This window comes from Aquarana catesbeiana, linkage group LG08 (assembly GCF_042186555.1).
Source record: "Aquarana catesbeiana isolate 2022-GZ linkage group LG08, ASM4218655v1, whole genome shotgun sequence".
Classification (NCBI taxonomy): domain Eukaryota; kingdom Metazoa; phylum Chordata; class Amphibia; order Anura; family Ranidae; genus Aquarana; species Aquarana catesbeiana.
This window is the reverse complement of record NC_133331.1, coordinates 93,565,639-93,591,209: the sequence shown is the minus strand read 5'-3', so window position 1 is coordinate 93,591,209 and position 25,571 is coordinate 93,565,639. Positions and strand designations below refer to the sequence as shown.

The 25,571-nt window shown below is 42.4% G+C and overlaps 1 protein-coding gene across 2 annotated transcripts in view; it reads right to left on the bottom strand.

Moving 5' to 3' along the window:
- Window positions 1-25,571, bottom strand: part of SEMA4G (semaphorin 4G) — a 309,056-nt gene that overhangs the window by 21,288 nt on the left and 262,197 nt on the right. For both annotated transcript variants that reach the window (XM_073596158.1, XM_073596157.1), the window contains exons 11-14: window positions 19,941-20,163; window positions 18,956-19,071; window positions 6,784-6,938; window positions 1,763-1,824 (exon numbers count right to left, since the gene is read on the bottom strand). In XM_073596158.1, the coding sequence (XP_073452259.1) occupies window positions 1,763-1,824; window positions 6,784-6,938; window positions 18,956-19,071; window positions 19,941-20,163 (556 nt within the window). The remainder of the gene's footprint in view (window positions 1-1,762; window positions 1,825-6,783; window positions 6,939-18,955; window positions 19,072-19,940; window positions 20,164-25,571) is intronic.

Here is a 25,571-nt window from a genome sequence, read left to right as displayed (position 1 = left end):
ATTCACCAAGTATCACTGCTCCACTATGCACTCTGACCTCTGACTGTTCTCCTTTGAGGCTGCATTCACACCTGAGCGTTTCAAAGTCGTGCGTTTTTACCGCAATTTTGCTGCGGGTTTACATCGTTTTCACAGCAATTTTGCCGTGTTTTTGTTCAGGTCACCAATGTAAAAAGCAGAAAAATGCCTGTAATCTGCCCCAAAGAAGCTCATGTTCTTTTTTGAGCTTAGGGCGTTTTTCGGGCGTTTTGCTTCAGGTGACAAAACGCTCAGATGTGAACAGGTGCCATTGAAATGAATGGGATTTTGCTTCTTGGGCGTTTTGCAAGCTTTTTATGAGCTGAAAACGCTCAGGTGTGAATGAAGCCTAACACACAGGAGGGATTGCTCTGCAACACTTTCAGCTTGTGATGGTCATTAGAAAAATTGGACAGCAGTGAGAGGGCCTTAGATCAAGTCATAGGTACAGTGCAGTCTCATAAGAAGCACATGTTAAAATGGCATCTGCTGTTGCCGTTTTCTCATCTGGTTGTTACTCCCCTCAGTGTGCAAATCAACACGAAGTACATTATAAGAAGTACATTATTAAGAGCTTTTACAGTTTCATGAAAAACATTTGTTTATTACTTTATATAGTCAAACTACATGTTGGTTCACCATAACAGAGGCTATTTTTTTTAGTTGAGCTGATAATGGTAAAAATAAAAAAAATATAAAATAGATTTTTACAGGATAACCTTTTTATTCTAATAAAAAACAATTCATTGTCTGAACACCCCCCCCCCCCCCCACACACACACACACACACTGCACCTCATGGCATAAACTGCCCATACATGGTTTAGTTTTGCTTTTCTTTCAGCCAGCCAGCTTAACGGAAAAAAAACTGAACTGATTCCCCCATCTACACAGTCGGTATGCATGTGGGAATCCTCCCCACTGTGTTATTGTATTCTGACCATGGGGAGTCTTTTCCCCCTCCTCCTCACTGTCAAAATTATCCAGCAGTCCTATTTGTGAAAAGTTGATTGATAGATCGACTTCTCATGAGTGAGAATGGCCATACAAGGATCATGGAGCTCTAAGCCGGGTACACACTATTCGTTTTCTTTTTCCCCATGCAACCCAGCAGTTGTGGTTAGTTCAGCGATCTCCCCGCTGTACTATCTAATGTTAGTACAGCGCTCTTCCCTGTTGTGCTATTGTGCTCTGACAGAGGGATGCAGGACGGCCACCCCCCCAACAGAACACTCCAGTCAGCGCTTTAGGCCATTGGCATAGAGCACTGACTGGAAGCCTAACGGCAGACTTTTTTGGCCCCATGACGAAAGGCTGGCTTCTGTCGGACTGGCTCCAGTACACAAGGGCCGAATGTTGGCTGGTTTCAATTGAACCGGCCAATGCTGCCCGACATTTGGTCCGTGTGTACGAGGCTTTACACTGTTGTCACAAACAGTTATTCTTAGTGGAAGATTTTCCTTGACACACACATACTGCATATTCCAATGACAACCCTAAAATTTTGCACTCCCTATCAAATTCTAGTACAATCTCCCTAGCAGAGGCACAGATGTCACTAAAAATCGGACTCAGGTTTTGACTTTGAATAAACTAATAATTTTTTTCATTCTAAAGAAAATATTTTCCTTCAATTTCCTCCTACTATTTTACAAAATTACTTTCTCACTACATGTATGCTCATAAAGTACTACTTTATCACTAGCATACAAGGCTGATGTTGTAAAATAAACAGAGCAATTACCCTGGTCTGTGTTGTTTAAACATCCTCCGTTACCATTCTGCATATCCTGCGTCATCCGTACCCTGCAAGTAGCCAAAAACAACAATTCTAGCTGTAAAGTGTGATGACAATCACAGGCTGCAACAAAATCAGAATTTAAAATGTATTGAGGAAAGGAAAAGCAATATTTCACTCTTAGGAAGGCCTGAACACTTTTCAACACAAAAAAAAGTATTATAACGCCTCTTCGATAAATAATGAAGTCCTGCAGATACATCTGACATACCACTTTGATTAATTAAGTAGATGTTTTGCTAATTGGGTAGGGTATTACACATTAACCTTTTTCCACTGAACTTAAAAAAACCATAGTAGGTAAAGGGAAACTATAACTAGTTTTATGGGGTTTTTCTTCTAAGTTTATACATTTTTTAAACTATTGCCTTGTATCCATTTATACAATTTACACACACAATATTTACTTTGCAAATAAAGGTTGATTTGTAATAACGATGACATGGGAATCACAGGGCACTCTGGTTTAGCCAAAAAAACATTGTCTATTTTGAGGCTCAGTTTGTCTGACTGGAAGCTCAGACTGAGCTGTCTGATTATGGATAAGTCACTCTTGACTTTTTCACTCATTGGTCCAGACCATAATAAATATGCACAAAACCACATTTCCTTTAATAAAAAATATAAACCTGCATACATTGATAGAGAGAGGTGGTAAAAAAAACTCTCAATGCGATCACAAAGTAAAGGAATTTATTTTTGCATTACTTCATTCCATGTACTCTATAGAGCAGGGGTAGGCAACCTCAGCCCTCTAGCTATGGTGAAACTACAAATCCCATCATGCCTCTGCCTCTAGGAGTCATGCCTGTGACTGTAAGTGTCTTGCAATGTCTCATGGGACTTGTAGTTTTCAAAACAGCTGGAGGGCTGAGGTTGCCTACCCCTGCTATAGAGGTATATACAGGAGAGTATAAAGTTAGTCATAGACATATGACAGCAATCAGGTGGCTGTATGTTTAAATGTAGTTATATGAATGGTACAAGTGTTGCCGACTGAATAAGGACCGCAACAAGCAAGGTGCTCATAGCGATCAGGTTGGACTGTCCCCTCCAAGTGCTTAGTTGGTGTGTGTCCAACATTGCAATTGACTCTTGGCCAGATAAGATGATTGTTATTGCATGCCTATGGCTGGTGTTAGAGCTATGTGCCTCTATTTCTTTTGTCAAGCTTCAAAATGTGCTGAAGGCCAAGCAAAGTTGAAACATATAATAGTTGTCAATGAGAAGTGGTGGCTTGATTGCCTTTTGATATTTAAAATTATACCTATGAGAATGGCAATAATGGTTTGTTTTTGGAATTCCAGTCCTGTGATCTTGGTGAATTACTGAACTGGAAAAAGCATGTAGGATCAGAGGTTCTAGACTTCACTTGTTACATTCTTATTCCAGGTCAATGTAACACAAGGCAATGAACTCCCATAATTTGCTGAATAAGGTTGCCGAAATAACCTTGTTGTCCTTGATGTGGGGAAGTCTCTTCTTAATGTTTTGCATATGTTTTGGTCTTGTCCAAGATTATTCTCTTTCTGGGCTGAATTGTTTGATATGCGAGCATCTTATCTTAGTCTACAAGTTCTAAAGCCTCCGGAGGTTTGCCTTTTTGATGTACTTGATAACTATGTTCCCCCTACATTGCCATACATTTGTCACCAGATAAACCAGGCTTTACCTTTGTATAAACTTCTTTACAAAGGATGTGCCTGTTCTAAAAAACTTAAACATCTAATTTGTCCTTAATAGCTTACTTTATACTTCCAAAAATGTGTCAATCTCCCCTCTTTTTTTGAGTTCCTTTCATTTAAAGAACCATTTTCGATATTGTTACCTTGCAATCACACAGTGCAATTTCCTAACATAAACCATGGTCAAACTTCAGTACTCAAATTCAACAGCAGGTGGTGCAGCAATTAATTTTGATTTCCCTGTTTATTCAAGTCCCCTTTAAAACTTTTAGGTCATCCAGATATTTGGCATTAATTTGTGTTGTCTATCAATAAGTTGACAACAATGAATTTGCAGCATCACTGAATAATGATTAAAAGAAGCACACTGACCCACTACCCATGTAATGATTACAGCTGTTGTGTTATGGAGAATGTAGCAAGAAGTTCCATCCCTGTTCAGGAATTACAATGGCAGCACTAGGAACACACAGAGATAAGAGCGGATTAATCTTGCCAGTGGAACCAACTGAAGGTTTAAGGTGCTAATGAAGGATTGAAGCCATCACCTTCCACTCAAAACTGAAATATAGGGCTCTTCTGAGATGCATGCATTAAAAGCAACCTGTGCTAACAGAAATGCAGATGTTGTCAATGTTAAAGTAAACCTGTGGCCAGGCTATGAACATTTAAAATATTTGCATATTCCTAAACAAGCAATACGTAAACCTTAAAACAAGCACTTGCGGATCTCTATAGTTGCAGGCACTGTGAAGAAATGCATCCTCAAAATATATAACAGAAGCAGTGAAATTCCAACTCATCTTTGCAGTCTGCCAAGTAAATGGTTTAGAAAGGGACTGCAACCTGGCTTCAGAGTCTCTGTTGTGATTGTTGAGGATGAATTACTTCACGGTTCATGCAGCAACAGAGGTCAGGGAGGGCTTGTATTAAGGCTCATTTACTGCTTCTTAAGGGTTAGTAAATACTAATGCCTATAGCCTGGACACAGCTCATTCTGAAAATGCTAACTGCCTGGCTCTCAAGCTGAACCACCGGATTCATAATGGTCAGTAATACAGATTCTGGTCATAAGCCCTGACTTCAGTTTGAGTTAAAGTGTTACTAAACCCAGGACACTGCATTCATTATATCTGGTCTCCCACAGTACACAGGACATGGAAATGCAATATGTTCAGCTTAATTGTAGGTAACAGTCCAAAATAAGCTATGATTGCCCTTACCAGAACTTCAGTGATAATGAGCGGATGGCATAAAACCCTGCCAGGGCCTTAGAGATAATAAACCAGTCAGCACCTTCCGTTTTCAGATTAAAGTCCCCTCAATGGATGCAGGAGAAGAAACAAACAGAAAAAAACTGGCCATAGTGTAGTATATCAGATGCTTAGCATGGACAAACAAACATACCAAACACCCTGGTGAGCACACAGGAACAACCAAAAAAAGAAAAAAAGGGAGGGAAGTGAAAAAAAACCCCACCACCGTGGCTGTAGATTGTGCTTACCGACTCACGGTGATAAGCAGGCTCTATGTCAAACTAGGAGCTGATCAGTAGTTGACAAGGAACACTTTGATTCGTCCACATTAGCCCGAAGTCCATACCATCAGTATACAACCCAGAATATAAATGATAAACTTTCCATGGTGAAGTACCTGGCAGTCAGGTATCCAAATTGTGATCTCAGCAATATCGCCAAAGGTGTGCTAGAGGTTATTGAAGTGGAACTACTTGAATTAGAGTGAGAAAGTAGATGCAGACGTTTGGCGATATTGCTGAGATCACAATTTGGATACCTGACTGCCAGGTACTTCACCATGGAAAGTTTATCATTTATATTCTGGGTTGTATACTGATGGTATGGACTTCGGGCTAATGTGGACGAATCAGTGTTCCTTGTCAACTACTGATCAGCTCCTAGTTTGACATAGAGCCTGCTTATCACCGTGAGTCGGTAAGCACAATCTACAGCCACGGTGGTGGGGTTTTTTTTCACTTCCCTCCCCTTTTTTTTTTTTTTTGGTTGTTCCTGTGTGCTCACCAGGGTGTTTGGTATGTTTGTTTGTCCATGCTAAGCATCTGATATACTACACTATGGCCAGTTTTTTTCTGTTTGTTTCTTCTCCTGCATCCATTGAGGGGACTTTAATCTGAAAACGGAAGGTGCTGACTGGTTTATTATCCCTAAGGCCCTGGCAGGGTTTTATGCCATCCGCTCATTATCACTGAAGTTCTAGTAAGGGCAATCATAGCTTATTTTGGACTGTTACCTACAATTAAGCTGAACATCCTGCTATCTTTGAAGATTTTGACTTTTTCTGTGTTTATTATTGCTTCTCATAATTCTATCAATATTTGCTGGTGGTAGGCAACACTTCCACCTTACCTAATATTTTTTGTTTAGCGCAGTTTATAATTTTTCTTTATTCTGATTGGTGTTGTCGCACTGTTTACTGCTGCTCATTTATATGTGTTTCTAGCGCGGAATTTTTTTATATATAATGGAAATGCAATAGTTTTGGCAAATATAAACTGCTAAATACCTTTTTTCATCAGCAGTATATAGCAGTTTTGTGACTTCTATCAGTGTCTGGTTAAAGCTTGTAGGAGGATTTTTCATTCTCATCTGACTGTCCTATGCAGGACCCCTGACCCTCTGTCTGGACAGTGCTGATGGGCCCTGTGCTGATCACATGCACCCTCTCAAAGAAAAAAAAACACTCTAGCAATACACACCAAACTGAGCATGTGCAGAGTGACTACAAAGGATCTGTACTATCAGGAGATGGATTAGGGACAATGGAAGAAGGGAAGACAGGAGAAGACAGGATCAATCAGCCTTTTTACACAATGCAGAGGATTAACCCCTTAAGTTCCACAATGAGTAAAACAAGCGTGCTATACTGCATATACAGACTCATTTTACCGTTGTGAGTTTAATAACACTTTAAATAGCATCTACAGTCAATATGTTATTTTAGTTTTGGATAGATTTGGCAAATGTTAAAACCCCTGTAAATGTTTTTTTCATTACTGTGTCCCTGGTTACTAGGATAAATAGAGTGAGTCTCCCCTGTGGGTACACAATATCCTGGTGCATTACTGGCCGTCTAGTGTGTGTAAGTATGACTATCAGGGACAATAGAAGGTATCCTCTTTAGAAAGATCAGATTAAAACTAGTTCTATAGACTCTAAAACTCCTCTGAACATCTGAGTCCTAGATAGAACTAAAGACATAACATTTTTTACACTTGGGCTTCTCCTTTAGTACAGGATTACTTACATGTCCTGTGATGTTCGAGGTTCTCGACAGACTTTGCCATCCCACCCACAATACGGGTTTCGGGCCAGAATACAGTCATAGCATGAGGTGCTTCGGCTACATCCAGACAGTGGTAACTGCAGGACTCCACTCTGCGCTCCAATATACAAACTATTCTGTAAGACAAAGACAAGACACAAGTTCTATTCATTGCATAAATTTCAATTTTTAATTAGGAACTTGTTGGAACAAGACTTTCATTTGTGACCAGCATCTAATTAACCGCTGAATCGTTTAATATCAATAGGGAGGCCCAGAATTGCTGGTAGTTTAGATTTCAAAGTGGGTTCAATAAGTTCACTACAAGATGATTAGAATGACAAGACAATACAAGCTGTCCCCTTTCCAAAACAGTCTTGGAGCTCATGTAAACTGAAATAACACAAGCAGTAAACAAGCCTTAAGAGAGGCTCTTAGAATTGACAATTTGGTAGCAAACCAGAACAATTCAGCAAGTTCAGCGAAATAGAGAAGACATGATGTGCATACAAGAAGTGGATACAATATGACTAAACTAGGTGGAATACATTAGAGCTGTCTTGGCAAGATGTGTCTTTCCAGTACGCAGGAGATGCGTTCTCCCACCCCCTCCGCTACCCAGGTGCCTCAATCTTTTCTACATGCCTTCCACTCTCACTTTCTCAGGCACCACAAACAACCCTCTTCACAGGCTTTATGATATAGACTAGAGAGCAAAAACTTAAAAAACACCCATATAAAATAAGAACTGAAACCGTGGATAGTGTTTATTTACTCTGCTGTTTTCTTTTATTCTCTTTGAACTTTAATGGTAAATAATGGTAAATAAAGTACAAAACAGAGCCAACTGGGCTTAACCTGTGTCAAATATCCACAGAAGAAAAAACTGAAGAAAATATAGAAACCATAGTGAAAAAACATTGTCACATATAACAGAGTGGATACACTCAGTTCCACCATAGTGGAAGAACCGAATTAACCAGAGATTTACAAAAATCTAAAGTAGGGGCAATAGGAGACTTCCATCTCAACACAATTGCTTTCCTGGCATTAAAAGAAGACCCAAAAGGGTTCTAGATGCTCTTGTAAAGGCCATAGGGTCGACCAAACCCAGCAGACAAATGTCCACACGCAGCAGATTTATGCTGCTGTTTTTAAAGGAATGTATAGTAGTTGTTTTTTTACTATATTAAAGGGGTTGTAAAGGTAAAAATTTTTTCACCTTAATGCATTCTATGCATTAAGGTGAAAAAACTTCCGACAATACCGCCGCCCCCAGCCCCCCCGTTTTACTTACCTGACACCTCAAAAGTCAGCCTCTCGCTCCCGACATCCATTTCGCCACTCAGCCTGGCCGCTGATTGGCTACAGTGGATGGATTGAAAGCAGCGCAGCCATTGGCTCGCGCTGCTGTCAATCACATGCAATGATGCGGCGCGCCGGGGGGGCGGGGCAGAGTGATACCATGAGCGGCTATAGCCGCCGGCTGTATCACGGGAGCGCGCCCGCAAGAACTAACCACCATGCGAGGAAGCTCGCATTAAGGTGGTTAGTTCTTGCGGGGAGGAGCTGAAACAGCCGCCGAGGGACCCCAGAAGAGCAGGTTCGGGGCCACTCCGTGCAGAAAGAGCTGCACAGTGAAGGTAAGTATAACATGTTTGTTATTTATTTTTATTTTTTTTAATTACCTTTACAACCCCTTTAACTGAAAAAGTGTCTTCAGTTTTAGCAAAAAAGAAACAATGTCAACTGTCTCTGCAAAGTGTCACTGAAACACCCTGTACCTCACAAAACCTTGCTGTCTAACTTGAATTACCTTTGCAGTAAATACAATAACCAGAAAACTAAGCTCCAACAATAAAGACAATGGGGTTGATTTACTAAAGGCAAATAGACTGTGCACTATGCAAGTGCAGTTGCACTCTACATGTGCTCCAGAGCTTAGTAAATGAGCCGAAGCTTCACTTTGCAAAGAATACCCAATCACATGCAGGGAAAATTTTAAAAAAACAGCATTTTTGCTTGCACATGACTGGATGATGCAAAGTCAGCAGATCTTTGGCTCATTTACTAAGCTCTGGAGCAACTGAACTTGCAAAGTGCACAGTCTATTTGCCTTTAGTAAATCAACCCCATTGTCTTTATTGTTGGAGCTTAGTTTTCTGGTTATTGTATTTACTGCAAAGGTAATTCAAGTTAGACAGCAAGGTTTTGTGGGGTACTAAATCAACCCCAATGTATCCTGAATGTCTTTAACTGCCATAATTCACAATCGTATGTACAAATGCTGTTATTAATTGCTTATGTCGACTAAGAGATCCACATTGTTATATTGTAACTGAACTAAGAAAAAAAAAAAAAGTGTGAAGATTGTTTGCTATATGTTCCGATTTTCTTCCACTTAAAAGCCAAAGTATGAAAACCAAAATTTTATTGCACTGCAGCACCTACCACTATGTTACCGGAGACTAAACAGAACTGAACCACATGGTAAGGAAAAAAAAAATTCTGCTTCCCAAAAAACATGCAGGGACAGCAGATAAGACTTAGCAGAGGGATGTCCAGTAATATGCACTTCTGTGTAAACCTCAAAATCAAATTGTGACATAATACTTAAGTGGAAAAAGCAAGTCTTTCATTCCTTTCCTTGGTTGGAATTACAAACATACTCTGGCTGAATGGAGCCAACTAATAAATAATACTTCACATTTGCACTTTGATGTGAAAATGCAAGAATTTATCAATATGTGCAAAAGATGGCACAGGCTTGTGGATAAGGGCAACCATCAGAAATGGCTTCAAAATATAATTTCACACGTGAGTCCAATTTGTTCCCAAATTAGAAAGATGGACGAAATACTAGATTACCAAAAACTAAAAATTGCAAATTGTGTTTGCACAGTGGCTTCTGTTAGTGGCTTACTAAAATTAACTTAAAGTAGTTGTTAACCCACTTGGTGTTGTTGCGACCATCCTCTCTGTAATATTAAATGATGTGCTGCACTGCATGTGTTTTCTAAAAAATCTGCCGCTAAATAACTTATTTTATATCGCCGAGCAGCGCTCATGTGTCTGGCCGTCTCTCTCCTCTGTCAAGCTGACAGGAAATCGGGCGGAGCCGAGAAACCCCCACTGACGTCAGCCAGGAGGAGGAGGGGAGAAGAGGAGAGAGACGGCCGGTCACGTGACCGCCGCTATAGAATAGGGTATTTAGCGACTTATTTTTTTTTTAAAAAAACACACAGTGGGGGCACATTATTTAATATTACAGAGAGGATTCTAAAAACAAAAATATCTTATGATACTAGCAGGAAGGAGGTGCCCTAGTATGAGCTGACAGGCAGGGAGGGGGGGAGGACACAGGAGCACAGAAGAGAGCAGAGAGCAGGGCTGCAGATGACGGAGGCACGTAAACTGACCATGGTGTCAGGGCTCAGCAGCCATGATAAACCGTGGTCAGTTTACAAAGGGGAGGGCAGAAACTGGCAGGATCAGCCAGGTTTTTTAGGTGATACAGGGAGCCAAATGACACAAGCACTGTGCTGTATAATATGCTTTACTGCAACAGGATCCATTTTTTTTTTTTTAGGTTAACAAACGCTTTAACAATTTACAAAAGTTTGGAGCTCAAAGGTCCATTGCTGTGGAAAATGCTTTCTTTTTCATACATCATGGGACACAGAGTTAGGCTAATATTCATTACCTGTTGGGTTATACTTCATCTCCAGGTGAATGGACACTGGTAGACCAAAGGTCTTTAGACAGGAAGTGATCCCCTATATAAACCCCCCCATACAGGAAGTACTTCATTTTTCTTTACCAGTGTCTGCAAGGTGGATGGCATGGTTGTTTGAGCTTTCTGAGCCCCAGGTCTCTAGTCCCAGAAACGGTTCTTAAATGAATCAAGGGATTGACCGATCAGATCCAATTGACACAGGCTCTATATGCTTAGATAAATGGTACCCGAGCCTGGCAAAGAAGACTTAAGATCCTGCAAGGTTTTGCCTGTAATGCGGCCTCCGGGCGCTGGAACCTGCAAAGTGGAATCCTGGACACTACAGCGCTAAGGCATTCCTGCAGGGTGCTGTACAGGTCCAAGGGAGTGGACCCTAAACATGAAAAGGGTACCCAGTCCTTGAAGGTCGTCAAGTGACAGGAACCCGCTGTGAAAGGTGAAGATTGGGCTCTTAGTTTCTAAGCTTCCCTGTGCCTGGACGGGTAATTAAAACTCCTTTATTTATAATTGTGGGGTGTCCCAGTGATTGTAACAATCAGTCAAGCTAGCTAGAGGCTGGACACCTAGACTTTATCTAAGCGTACAAAGATTTGTGTCATACGCGAATACAGCCATCCCTATTCGCCAGGACTGCGCACGTGTGTGCGCACGCATGCACTGAACGTTCCGGAGCACAGCCAGCTTATTTAAGCTGTGTATGCCAAGCATGAGGTGCTTCCAGAAGGCAGATATGGGACACAGAGCTGGCTCTAAACCAGCCATTTGCAGCAGTGCATTTCTTCTTAACTGGGTCACGTATGTCACCAGGTGTTTCTTGGCAGGCTAAAGGTGCTTAGCAGGATTGTTGCATAGGGGCTTGGTAAGCCCTATTAAAAGGGTCTCCCTTCTGAGGTGTGTTAATACTGCACCCAAGTACTCTCTTTTTGTGGCTGGTAAATGTCTTAAAAAAAGACGAACGGGACTAATACTACAGGGAAGGGCACACCTATGTCATCAATAGTTCCTGCGAGTTGGCTCCCGCTGCTGTCAATCAAATCCAATGACGCTGCGCTGGGGGGCGGGACCGAGTCCTGCATTCTGTGCGAATGGACAGATGCGAGAGTCACCTGCACGGGTGTACACCAAGGAGAGCGCTTCTCCAACATGGACACTCAATGCGGGGAGGAGCCACCAGCGCCACTGGGGGACCCCAGAAGAAGAGGACCGGGGCCTCTCTGTGCAAAATTAACTGCACAGTGGAGGTAAGTATGGCATGTTTGTTTTTTTTTTAAATGAGGGTTTACAACTCCTTTGAACAACAACTTAAATGTCTGGTAGATAATGCACAGGGCTTGAAAGACCCTGTTGACAAGAAATTGCAGTCATTATTAAAAGCTTCCCTTTCTTTGGCCAGATCAGCTATTCAGCCAGCTGTTGCAGCAATTGGTATCTACCATTCCATAAAGTTTTAGATCAGACGGCCTGACAGGCCTAACCAGGAGGATGATCTGGCTGAAAATAAGACAGATATTCCTTGAGCTCTGTGTTTTTGATGTTGACGCCTTAAAAGGATTCAATGCAGCAGGTTTCTCATTTGGCTCTCGTCTGTACATATGCGCAGACTTTTGTGGCTTAAGAACTGGTCAGCCGAGCTTCCTTGTAAAAATTTATTGGCAGGTTTCCCCTTTCATGAGGGAATGTTTATTTGGTGATCATTTGGACAAATATATCCAAGAGATTTCCGGAGGGAAGAGTTCTCTACTTCCTGTGGAGAAAAGGACCAGGCGTCCCTCGTTTAAAACTTCAGGGACTGCTTCCTCAAATGTCTCAGCGCCAAGGCAGTTTCGCTGCCAACAGGGCGCTAGGGCCAGGGGCAAGCCTCAGGGTCAGGGCCAGAAAAAGCCTAGGGTCCAAAACTCTTCTAAAGCCAGCACCAAGCCCTCCTTTTGAGGGGACACCCCCACTCTATCTGGTGGGGGGAAGGCTGCTGCACTTTGCGGACATTTGGAGAACAATGGTTCAAGACGAGTGGATCACCTCAACTATAGCCCATGGTTACAAGCTGGAGTTGCGGGGGGTTCCCCCTCAGAGGTTTCTAAGATCCAGTGTTCCCTCGGATCCTCCAAAAAGAGACTTATTGTTTCAGGCACTACATCATTTAGAGCATCAAGGAGTGATTGTACAGGTTCCTGTATCCGAAAGAGCGAACCTGTTTATGGTTCAAAAACCGGGGACACAAGGCCCATTTTTGGACCTAAGACCCCTGGACCAGTATCTACTAATCCAGTCCTTTAGGATGGAGTCTGTCCGCTGAATTGTAGCCTCTCTCCAGATGGGAGACTTTTTAGCCTCCATCGATATAAAAGCCGTGTATTTACACGTACCTATCTTTCAGCCTCACCAGAGGTTCCTGCGATTTGCAGTAGAGAAATGTAATTTTCTGTTTGTGGCTCTACCCTTCGGGCTTGCTACAGCTCACCGGGTGTTCACAAAGTTCCTAGCACCAGTACTGGGTTTTTCAAGGGCCCAAGGGATCCTGGTGCTCGGGTGTCTGGACAACCTCCCGCTCACAGATCACTCATTACAAGCTCTAGAACAGAGCATAACATGCACAGTGCGGTATTTGAAAAGCTTAGGCTGAATCATAAATACCGAAAAGCCTTGAAACCAGCTCAAAGTCTAAAGTATTTAGGTCTGATCTGAGATACGGTTCAAGCAAGAGTATTCTTGACGCCTGCAAGGATCTGTGCCCTGAAGGATCAGGTGCGTCAGATAAGGGGCACCAGACAACCCTCCATTCGGCTCTGTATGAGTCTTCTAGGGAGGATGGTATCCTCCTTCGAGGCAGTGCCCTATGCCCAGTTCCATTCCACGCCTTTACCACAAGACATTTTGTTGGCTTGGAACAGAAGAGGACAAGCCCTGGATTATCCAATGTTCTTATCTCCTCGGGCACGCTTAAGCCTAAACTGGTGGTTGCAGGATCAGAACTTGCGAAAGGGAAAATCCTTCCTCCTGGTAACTTGGAGAGTACTGACTACAGATGCTAGTCTCTCAGGCTGGGGAGCGACCCTAGAGGGGCTCACAGCTCAAGGGAAAAGGTCAAGGACAGAACAGATCCTGGCCATCAACATCCTGGAATTACGGGCAGTACGTCTGGTTCTATGGTCCTGAATGGTGGATCTTCAGGACTGCCCTATCAGGGTTCAGTCCGACAATGACACTGCAGTGGCCTATATAAACCACCAAGGCGGTACCAGGAGTCGTTCAGCTCTGAAGGAGGTGAACTACATACTAGCCTGGGCAGAGGGACATATGGCAATTCTATCGGCAGTCCATATCCCAGGAGTAAAAAACTGGAAGGCAGATTATCTCAGCCGCCAGCAGATCTGCCCGGATGAATTGTCCCTACACCCAGGGGTGTTCCAGGAAATTTGCCAACGTTGGGGGTGGCCAGAGGTCGACCTACTGGCATACAGGTTCAACAAAAAGCTACAGCAGTTTGTGTCCTGAACAAGAGATTCTCTGGCAATCGGAGCAAATGCCTTGGTAGTTCTATGGAGCCAGTACTCCCTGGTTTTTGCTTTCCCTCCGATCCCTCTCCTTCCACATTTGTTGCGCAGGATTCATAGAGAGGGGGTTCCAGTCATTCTGGTGGCACCAGCCTGGCCCAGAAGGCCCTGGTTCCCGGAGATTGTGAGACCGATAATAGATGTGCCACGGATGCTTCCACCTCACCTCGATCAACTGTCTCAAGGTCCTATATTCCACCCCAATTTACAGTCTCTAAATTTGATGGCATGGCTATTGAAGCCATGGTGTTAAAGGACTGTGGCATCTCGGGACCAGTGGTGTCTACCCTAGTAAATGCTAGAAAAGCTGTCACTAGGAAGATCTATCGTAAGTTCTGGATTTATATTGCTTGGTGTGAAGCCATAAAATGGCATCCTCGGAAATACACGATTGGGAGAATTCTCTCTTTTCTACAGTCTGCTGTGGAAATCAAATTGGCTTTGAGTACAATCAGAGGTCAAGTTTCGGCCTTATCAGTATTCTTCCAAAGGCCTTTAGCCACCCATTCACTGGTCCGAACCTTTATGCAGGGGGCAACTCGCTTGCTTCCCCCCAATGGGTCACCTATGTGTCTTTGGGACTTGAACTGTCTGTGTTATAGAAACAACCATCAAGGAAATTCCATTAGACTTGCTGTCACGCAAGCTAGCCTTCCTGATGGCCATCACCTCGGCTAGAAGGGTGTCAGAGTTGGTGGCCCTTTCGTGCAGGCAACCATACATGATCCTTCACCACTTCAGGGTCGTGTTACGACCTGTTCCATCCTTTTTGCCAAAGGTGTCTGCCTTTCATTTAAATCGGGACATTATTTTGCCTTCTTTTTTTCTCTCAGCCTCGTTTGGTGGAAGAGAGACGACTGCATTCTTTGGATGTTGTCCGGGCAGTCAAGGTTTATTTGTCTAGATCTGTGGAGATCCAAGGATCAGACTCCTTTTTTGTTTTACCAAAAGAACCCAAAATGGGGCAGGCAGCTTCCAAAGCTTCCATTGTCAATTGGGTCCGTCAATTGGTCATTCAGGCCTATGGTCTGAAACGTAAAGCTCCTCCCTTTAGGGTGAAAGCTCATTCTACCAGGGGTGTAGGAACCTCCTGGGCTTTTCGCCATCAGGTATCTGTGGCTCAGATTTGTAATGCCGCGTACACAGGAGCAGACTTCTCGACTGAACTCCGAAGGACTTTTCTACGGAGTTCCGACAAAACGGACTTGCCTACACACAATCCCACCAAAGTCTGATCGTTTCGAACGTGATGACGTACGACCGGACTAGAAAAGGAAGTTCAATAGCCAGTAGCCAATAGCTGCCCTTGCGTCATTTTCGGTCTGTCGGACTAGCATATAGATGTTTTTTCGATAGGAGTCGAGTCCGTCGGAAAGATTTGAAACATGTTCTATTTCGAAGGTCCGTCAGATTTCTGTCGGACCTTTTCTGCCGGAAAGTCCGGTCGTGTATACGCGGCATTAGGCTGCTACCTGGTCTTCAGTGCATACGTTCACAAAATTTTATCAAGTGGATGTTCGAGCAGACGAGGATTTGGCAGTGTACTGCGGGCCTACCTATAAGGTCTGATGGCTATTCTTTGGCAGGGTGTCTCCTTCCCCTCAAGGCTATTGCTCTGGGATGTCCCAGCAGGTAATGAATATTAGCCAAACTCTGTGTCCCATGATGTATGAAAAAGAAAATCTGATTTTTTCGTCATACTTACCTGTAAAATCCTTTTCTTTGAGTACATCATGGGACACAAAGGTCCCTCCCCTCTTTTTTGAAAATTCAGTGCTTGCTACAAAACTGAAGTACTTCCTGTATGGGAGGGGTTATATAGGGGATCACTTCCTGTCTAAAGGCCTTTGGTCTACCAGTGTCCATTCACCTGGAGATGAAGTATAACCCAGCAGGTAATGAATATTAGCCTAACTCTTTGTCACTCAAAGAAAAGGATTTTACAGGTAAGTATGATGAAAAAATCCTATTTTTACAACTCCAACTGCTCTAAAGTGATAAAAATGTAACATTGGATTGGCTAAGGATAATCACACTTAGAGTTGCTTTTTTATTAATAAGTAAAAAAGTCTGCAAATATCAAACATTTCCCATGCCCTTTCTTGAAAATATATCAAAATGGCACAATTCTCAGGACTTTGTGCTATTTAACTTTTACTTCATTATCAGCAATAGACTGGGTGAGGTTATTTTGCACTGTGATTGGAATCCTACCTGTTGATTAGGAAAGAATGTTGAATACAAAGCCAGAAAGCAAAGCTAGGTATTGTAGAGATAACACTGGAATTGCTGGCAAACTATTATTTGACATAGATTATCGTGACTATAGCAATGGAGAATGCTATCAAATTAGAAAATATTTACGATTGTCTTTTTATTGTGAATTATTCAAATAAAATGTAGATCCAATACACTGCTTAAAAGGGGTTGTAAACCCTCAAGGTTTTTCACCTTAATGCATGGTTACATGACCAGTGGAGAGACTTCACAGGTCACCCAGGTTGTCCCCAGAGCTGATTTCAGCATTGGCTTCAGATAAGCAAAGAGCTGAGGGATCACAGGTAAGGTGTGTATTGGGGGTTGGGGATGCCCTCTGAGACATTTTTCCTTTTCCTTGCATAAATAAGGTGACAGTGTCACCACTGCTCTCTTAGTGTCACTATTGCTCTTTCTTTTAGTTTCAAATGGCACAGTAGTTTAGATCTCCAAGTTTCTGAAGGTGAAAGACTGCTTATATGCAAATTAGTAGATCTTTAGGACCCTGAAATAATATGTTGTATTTACGGCTTTGTGTACACTGGCATTGATTAGGCTTGGTCATTAACTCTACCCCATCATCATGGCAAAGCACAGGTGTTAAGCCAACTCATTCACAGAACCAGAGCTTTATTTTTTGTTCCTCATTTGGACCTACTATGACATGCTGGAAGAGATGCTGCACATAGGTCCTATTTGTTTTCTATTTCTATTTGTTATTATTGTCTCTTGGGGACTTCATAAGAATCAAATGTTTCTGAAAAGGTTGTTGCACTGCATTAGAGCTTTCATATGTGTTCAGTATACCTGTAAATAGTGCTTAGCAAAGTATTTCTTTAAAGAGGAACTGCAGTCTGCTCAAATAATTTGCCATTCTGAAGCTTCCCTCCAAGCACTTTGCATATTATTTTATATATACTGTGATTCTGTACTTGCCAAATATGCTGCAGAAATCTCCCTCCACTGAGTCTGGCTGCATCCATTTTAATTGTGGGCAGCTGAAGCTGCTGCCTGTTCACTTCCTGGATTTTCACAGACACACCTCCAGCTCTGCAGCCCTCCAGCTCTCATTGGCCCTCTTATGACTCATCCCCTCCCTTCCTGGCAAACTTTCATGAGAGTTAGAGAGAGCTGTGCATGAGGTCATAAGCCTTGGCTTAATACCAGACAAGAAACAGGATGTGGGCTGTATAAGGTATTTACTGGCAGAAAAAAAAATGTTTTACTATCCAAAGTTAAAACAACAAGGGCAGAAGATTTAATGGATGGAAAGATGAAAAAATGACTGAAAGTCCGCTTTAAGGTCACCATAAGCATGAGCTACCATAAAGGATCTGGGCAACAATCTTCAAGCTGAGCAGCAACTGGTGACCACCACACACTACTGACTGTTCTTGGGAGAATTAGCAATTCATTTTCATCTGGCCACTACTTTAAGATTCATCTGGCATAATTTGCACTACCATTCACAAACAAATGTCCATTTTTAGCTCTTGGGAGGCTATATAGGCCCAATAAATGCAAATAATGCAACCAGTTTGAAGATCATTAATGACAATATTAAAGGGTAATAATGCTTTTTATTCCCGATGCAGATATTCTAACACACTGCACAACCTGTGCTGCATTTGTTCCTTGTTATGTTGAAAGATTGTAGCAGCCTGGTTTCTTGAATGAGGGAATGTAGGTTACTTCCATCTAGAGTTCTAGATCAACCTCACCAACTTGATATGGAGCCCAGTAATGACAGTAAAGTCACAGATAGGAGATTCTAAGGAACAGCTAAAGACAGAACCTGTAACCTTGAGCAACATCTCACATGAATATTGGTACAAAGCTGGCCTGTGGTGTAGGCACAAAGAAAAGTCTGCTATGTTCCAATTGCTGGAACAGATAATTATCTTATCCTTCAGGTTTGCTTTAAAGTGGTTGTTAACCCACACTGATATCTTCATATAATCCTCTGTGTCTCCTAATGATATTTGCGCCTGTCTCAGTGTTTCATAAAAACAAATGTCATTTATACTGGTTTTCAGAGCGCCACTCAGTGATCACATGACGTGACCGGGCAGCTCTCTCTTCTCCCTGTCTGACAGCTGCAGCGGGCGGGGCCAAGATTCCTCCACTGAGGTCAGTTGGGGCAAGAGGAGGAAAGAGCTGCCCGGTCACGTGAGCGCTGAGTGGCGCTCTAAAAAAAAAAAAAAAGGTATAAACGGCATTTTTCTATAAAACACAGAGACAGGAGCAAATATCATTAGGAAACAAAGATGATTATATAAGAAATTAAAAGTAATTTCAGCTGCAGGAGGGGAGGGGGCAGGCATTGACACAGAAGCAGACAGGCAGGGAGGGAGGGGGGAAAGGAGGACAGAGGAGAGCTGTGGATGATGGAGGCACATAAACTGACCACAGTGTCAGGGCTCAGCAGCTATGATATACCGTGGTCAGTTTACAGGGGGAGGGCAAAACCAGGCAGGATCAGTCAGGTATTTCAGGTGATAGAAGGGGCCAAATTACACAGCACAAGCACTGTGCTGTATAACATGCTTCAGGATTCTTTTTTTTTAAAAACTTTAATTATACATGCAATAACACAAAACACAGACGGTACCTGTTTCTTGGAGATAACCAATTTCTCTATCGGCTGTGACTCTTTGAAGACCTGGATCTCCTCTATGATATGAACTTGGGATTTGATGACTACTGCCTTGTGAATCCAACCATTATCTGCATTAAAGCATGAGGAACATCAGACACCTAACCAGCAGTTTATCAAACACCAAGAGATACTTAGGCAGTCCATAAATGATTCTGGTAGAACGAAAAATAAATGACTTGATTCCATCATCCACAAATTCGAGGTGGATGGGGGAATCCTACCCACTGAGTCTTTGTATTCTGACAGTGGGGAGACTTCCCAGCTATAGCCGCAAGCGCTGATCAAGCAGAAATTTTCCAGCAGGGCAATAGGTAGATTGACTTCTGTAAAACACCCTGCCCATACATGGATCAAAATTTTGCCAGTCCTTGCTGAGCTGGACAAATTTTGATCCATGCATGGCTGGCTTTAAAACTGGCCATACACTAACTGAAATTCAAAGGCTTCAGCGGGGACCGGCAGAATTTCAACCAGTGTGTGTGGCTGCTCGTCCTTTACAAAACTTGATCATTTGAGTTCTATCAAAGGGACATGCTGGGAGGGATTCCACCATCCACCTCATTTGTGTGGATGGAGGAATCTTTTGACAGCATATGACCAGCTTTAAATTCACCAAAAAATATTTGCATCCCCTGCATCTGCAAACTCAGACACTTGTTTGCAAGCTTACCATGTATATGCAATGTATAAGTACAACATTTATCATTACACTTGCTCTCTTACATAATCCAGATCCATGTATAAGAACCACTCAGGGTATTTTAACCAAAACATACAGCTTATTTCCCTGTCCAGCCACTGCAAACTATTTGGCCTACCAGTGAACCCTCTGATGTGCTATTGATAGTTAAAAATAATAAAAGCATATTTCTGACCAATATTAGAAATCCAACCCAAAAGCCCCCCATCTGCTAAGAAACAGTTTTATTATACAGACCTGTGCCAAGAAACAGTACATCATATTGTTCCTTATCCAGAGCTGTGACTCTGTCTGCTGAAATCTGGGTATAAATGACGTTCTTCTTCATGAGAACTGGTTGCTCGTCAATAGACTTTACTGCCTCAGCCATGAGAGGATGGAGTTTCGCAAAATCCAGGACATTATTGGGGAGATCCTGAGAAGCGGTGTAATTGCTGCTTCGCAGTTCATTTGTAATGCACTGTGTGAAAGAAAAGGTATTAGTGGAATTATTAATGTGTGAGTTCTCTAGACAATTTCTGCTGATGCTTTAATTTTTTCACACCATTTTCGCTACTTTGAGGTAACTGAACAGTAAATGAAGATCAGATAAAACAAGAACAAATCAAGGAGAAACCTCTAAACCTGTAATGTTTTCACGGTCTTGAAACACTTCTTTATGAAGCCATAAAGCCTGGTAAACACAGGCAGTTTTTTTTTTTTTCATTCAACCCAGCAGGCTGAATTAGAAAAAAATAAAATGTGGCGCTTGCCGTATTAACTATGCAATGTTACTACAGCAATCTCTCCTCTGCGCTATTGTGTTCAGACAGGGGTACTGCCCCCGCCAGAACACACCGGTCAGCAATTGAAGCAATTGGCTGCAGCTTGGATGTTGATCAGCAGCTGTTTTTCCGGCATGCCCCAGATGTTTGGTCAGCTTCTGTCGGACAGGCTGTAGTACTCCCGGGCCGAATTCCAGCCAGTTTCTGTTGAACCAGCCGATACTAGACGACATTCAGCCCGTGTGAACCAGGCTTAAAGGTGCGTGAAGTAGAAAATCAGGGAGTCAGTCTTGATATCCTTTTCTCCTGGCATTTCAGTGACGCAAAACATGCCGGGAGGAAAGTGCTGAGCCAGAAGATAAGTGAACATGAGGCTCCTGTTACCTATTCTCCACGCATGACATCCTCAACATAGAAACTGGCAGTGAGACTGGCAAAAACACAGGACACCAGTCTCGTTGCTGGAGGTGAGGTGGCAGGGCCAGGAAGAGTGGGATGTGACTCTAGCAGCAATCAAGTGCCTATGCAGCCACCCACCTACTTAAAAAGCAGTGAGTTTTTTGTTCTAACAATTTGATTAGTATTACATATACAGTACTATATGTCATTGGCTACCTAAAATAGGTACAGCAATGATGTACAATACACATCTTTGGTGGTCAAAGGGTTACAGTATAACTACACTGCTGCTAAGTATGCTACATTTTTACATCTTCTGAAACAATGCTAATATAATGGCTAAACTTTACTGAAGAGAAGCCTATTTTCAGCAGTATTGCCTACAGCTTTCTTGTACATTATTATTATTATTATTATTATTCTTATACAGGATTTATATAGCACCAAAGGTTTACACAGAGCTTTAAAACATAAGGGCAGACAGCACAATTACAATACAATTTTAATACAGTAGGAATCAGAGGGCCCAGCTCATTGGTGCTTACATTATAAGAGGGAAGGTCAAGAGATACTAAAAGGTAATAACTGGGGATGAGCTGATGGAGAAAAATAAAAGTACAGTTGTTAGGGGGGGGAGCAGAGTAGGCCTCTCTGAAGAGAAGGGTTTTCAGGGATTGTCAAAAAGTGGACAGACTTATGCCCCGTACACACGGTCGGACTTTGTTCGGACATCCCGACAACAAAATCCTAGGATTTTTTCCGACGGATGTTGGTTCAAACTTGTCTTGCATACACACGGTCACACAAAGTTGTCGGAAAATCCGATCGTTCTGAACGCGGTGACGTAAAACACGTATGCCGGGACTATAAACGGGGCAGTGGCCAATAGCTTTCATCTCTTTATTTATTCTGAGCGTGCATGGCACTTTGTCTGTCGGATTTGTGTACACACGATCGGAATTTGTTGTCGGAAAATTTTATATCCTGCTCTCAAACTTTGTGTGTCGGAAAATCCGATGGAAAATGTGTGATGGAGCCTACACACGGTCGGAATTTCCGACAACAAGGTACTATCACACATTTTCCGTCGGAAAATCCGACCGTGTGTACGGGGCATTAGAGATTGTCAAACTGATTGGGGTAGGGAGTTCCAGAGATTGAGAGAGGCTCGGGTGAAGTCCTGGAGGGGAGCATGGGAGGAGGCGACAAGGGAGCTAGAGAGCAGGAGGTCTTGGGAGAAGAAAAGAGAATAATTTGGTTGGTATGTTGAGACTAGGTTAGTGATGTAGCTGGGCGTCGAGTTGTGGATGGCTTTGTAAGTTATTGTTAGTATTTTGAATTTAATTTGTTGGTTGAGCGTAAGCCAGTGGAGGGATTGGCAGAGAGGGGTAGCAGACACTGAGCAGTTGGTAAGGTGAATGAGTCTGGCAGCAGCAATCATGATGGATTGAAGGGGAGATAGCCTATGTAAAGGTCGGCCAATGAGGAGGGAGTTACAGTAGTCAAGGCGAGAGTTGACCGGGGAGTGAACAAGGAGCTTTGCGGCATCATTGGATAGGAAGGCGCGTATTTTGGAGATGTCGCGGAGGATTGAGGCTTTGGAAATTGATTGGATGTGGGGCTGAAAGGATAGTTCAGAGTCCAGGATTACACTTAGCACCTTGGCATGCGGGGACAAGTTAATGGTTGAGCTGTCGATCTTGACAGAAAAGTTAGAAGAAGAATGTGGAGCAGAAAATATTATGAGCTTGGTTTTGGATAGACTGAGGAATTAGTGTGACATCCAGTCAGATATGTCTATAGTAAATTAGTGATGCGTGTGGAGAGTGATGGAGTGAAGGGTAGAGCTATATAATGGATATAAAAAGTCTACACACCCCTGTTAAAATGTCAGGTTTCTGTGATGTAGAAAAATGAGACAAAGATAAATCATTTCAGAACTTTTTCCACCTTTAATGTGACCTATAAACTGTACAACTCAATTTAAAAATATTTTAGGGGAGGAGTAAAACTAAAATAATATGGTTGCATAGGTGTGCACACCCTCATAATAACTGGGGATGTGTGTGGCTGTGTTCATAATTAAGCAATCACATTCAAACTCATGTTAAATATCAGTACACACCTACAATCATTTAAAGTGCCTCTGATTAACCCCAAATAATGTTCAGCTGTTCTAGTAGGTCTTTCCTGACATTTTCTTAGTCGCATCCTACAGCAAAAGCCATGGTCTGCAGAGAGCTTCCAAAGCATCAGAGGGATTCTCATTGTTAAAAGGTATCAGTCAGAAGAAGGGTACAAAAGAATTTTCAAGGCATTAGATATACCATGGAACACAGTGAAGACAGTCATCATCAAGTGGAGAAAATATGGCACAACAGTGACATTACCAAGAACTGGACATCCCTCCAAAATTGATGAAAAGACGATTAGAAAACTGGTCAGGAAGGCTGCCAAGAGGCCTACAGCAACATTAACCACTTCAGCCCCAGAAGGATTCTACTCCCTTAATGACCAGGCCATTTTTGCGATATGGCACTGCGTTGCTTTAACTGACAATTGCATGAGCATGCAACGTTATACCCAAACAAAATGTCTTTTTTTCCCCACAAATAGAACTTTCTTTTGGTGGTATTTCACCACCACTGCAGTTTTTATCTTTTGCCCTATAAACAAAAAAGAATGCTAATTTTGAAAAAAAAAAACATTTTTTTATTTTCTGCTATAGTACACATCCAAAAAAAATGTAAAAAAAAAAAAAAAATCAAATCAAATTTCTTCATCAGTTTAGGCCAATAGGTATTCTGCTACATATTTTTGGTAAAAAAAATTCCAATAAGTGTATATTGATTGGTTTGCAGAAAAGTTATAGCATTTACAAGATAGGGGATAGATTTAGGGACTTTTAATTCTTTTTATTGTTTTTACTGGTAATGGTGGCGATCTGCGATTTTTAGCGGGGACTGCAACATTGCGGCGGACAAATCTGACCCTAAGTGACACTTTTTGGGGACCAGTGACACCAATACAGTGATCAGTGCTAAAAAATGCACTGATCCCTGTATAAATGACACTGGCAGGGAAGGGGTTAACACTAGGGGGGCGATTAAGGGGTTAATGGTGTTCCCTGGGTGTGCTCTAACTGTGTGGGGGATGGGCTTACTGGGACAACAAAGAGATCGCTGTTCCTGATCACTAGGAACTCCATGTTGTCCCCTGTCAGAACGGGATCCGCCTTGTTTACATCCCAGTTCTGCCTCTCTGTACCGCAATTGTGGGTGGCTGGATAGACATAGAGTCCGCCAGACACGTGCGTGAGCTCTCCCGGCGTGCATCATCTCATGCACGGACCGACGTTCAGGTACGTCAGTTTGTGCCCCCGAGCTGACTTGCCAAAGTATATCTGTGGAAGGTGGTCGGCAAGTGGTTAAAGGAGCTGCAGGAATATCTGGCAAGTGCTGTCTGTGTGGTACATGTAACAACAATCTCCCTTATTCTTCTTATGTCTGGGCTATGGGGTACAGTGGCAAGATGGAAGCCAATTTTTATGAAGAAAAACATCCAAGCCTGGCTAAATTTTACAAAAACACATCCGAAGTTTTCCAAAAGCATGTGGGAAAATGTGCTATGGTCTGATGAAACCAAGGTTGAACTTTTTGGCCATAATTCTAAAAGATATGTTTGGTGCAAAAACAACACTGCACATCCGAAAGAACACCATACCCACCGTGAAGCATGGTGGTGTTTGCAGCATCATGCTTTGGGAATGTTTTTCTTCAGCTAGAACAGGGGCCTTAGTCAAGGTAGAGGGAATTATGAACAGTTCCAAATAACAGACAATATTGGCACAAATCCTTCAGGCTTCTGCTAGAAAGCTGAACTTGAAGAGGAACTTCATATTTCTGTATGACAACGACCCAAAGCATACAATGCAAATCAACAAAGGCATGGCTTCACAGGAAGAAAATTAAAGTTTTGGAATGACCCAGCCAGATCCCAGACCTGAAGCCGATTGAAAATCTGTGGGGTGATCTGAAGAGGGCTGTGCACAAGAGATACCCTCTCAATCTAACAGATTTGGAGTGTTTTTGCAAAGAAAAGTGGGCAAATATTGCCAAGTCAACATGTGCCATGCTGATAGACTCATACCCAAAAAGACTGAGTGCTGTAAAAAAATCAAATGGTGCTTCAACAAAGTATTAGTTTAAGGGTGTGCACACTTATGCAACCATATTATTTTAGTTTATTTTTACTTCCCTCCACCTAAAAGATTTCAGTTTGTGGTTCAACTGAGTTGTACAGTTTAAAGGTTGCATTAAATGTGGAAAAGGTTCTGAAATAATTTATCTTTGTCTCATTTTTTTACATCACAGAAAGCTGACATTTTAACAGGGGTGTGCAGACTTTTTATATCCACTGTAGATTTCGGTGTCATCAGCGTAGAGATGATATTAGAAGCCATGGGAGGCTATTAACTGACCCAGGGAGGAAGTGTAAATCGAGAATAGGAGAGGTCCAAGAACAGAACCTTGAGGGACCCTGACATAGCAAGGAAGAATTGTGTATGACACTGAAGGTGCGGTGGGATAGGTAGGATGAGAACCGACGAAGAGTACAGTCACGAAGACCAAAGGAGTAATATCCTGCTGTGCTCTGAAAAACCTTCTTCAAGAAAACTCGGTACAGTTGGAGATGGAGTTGAGAG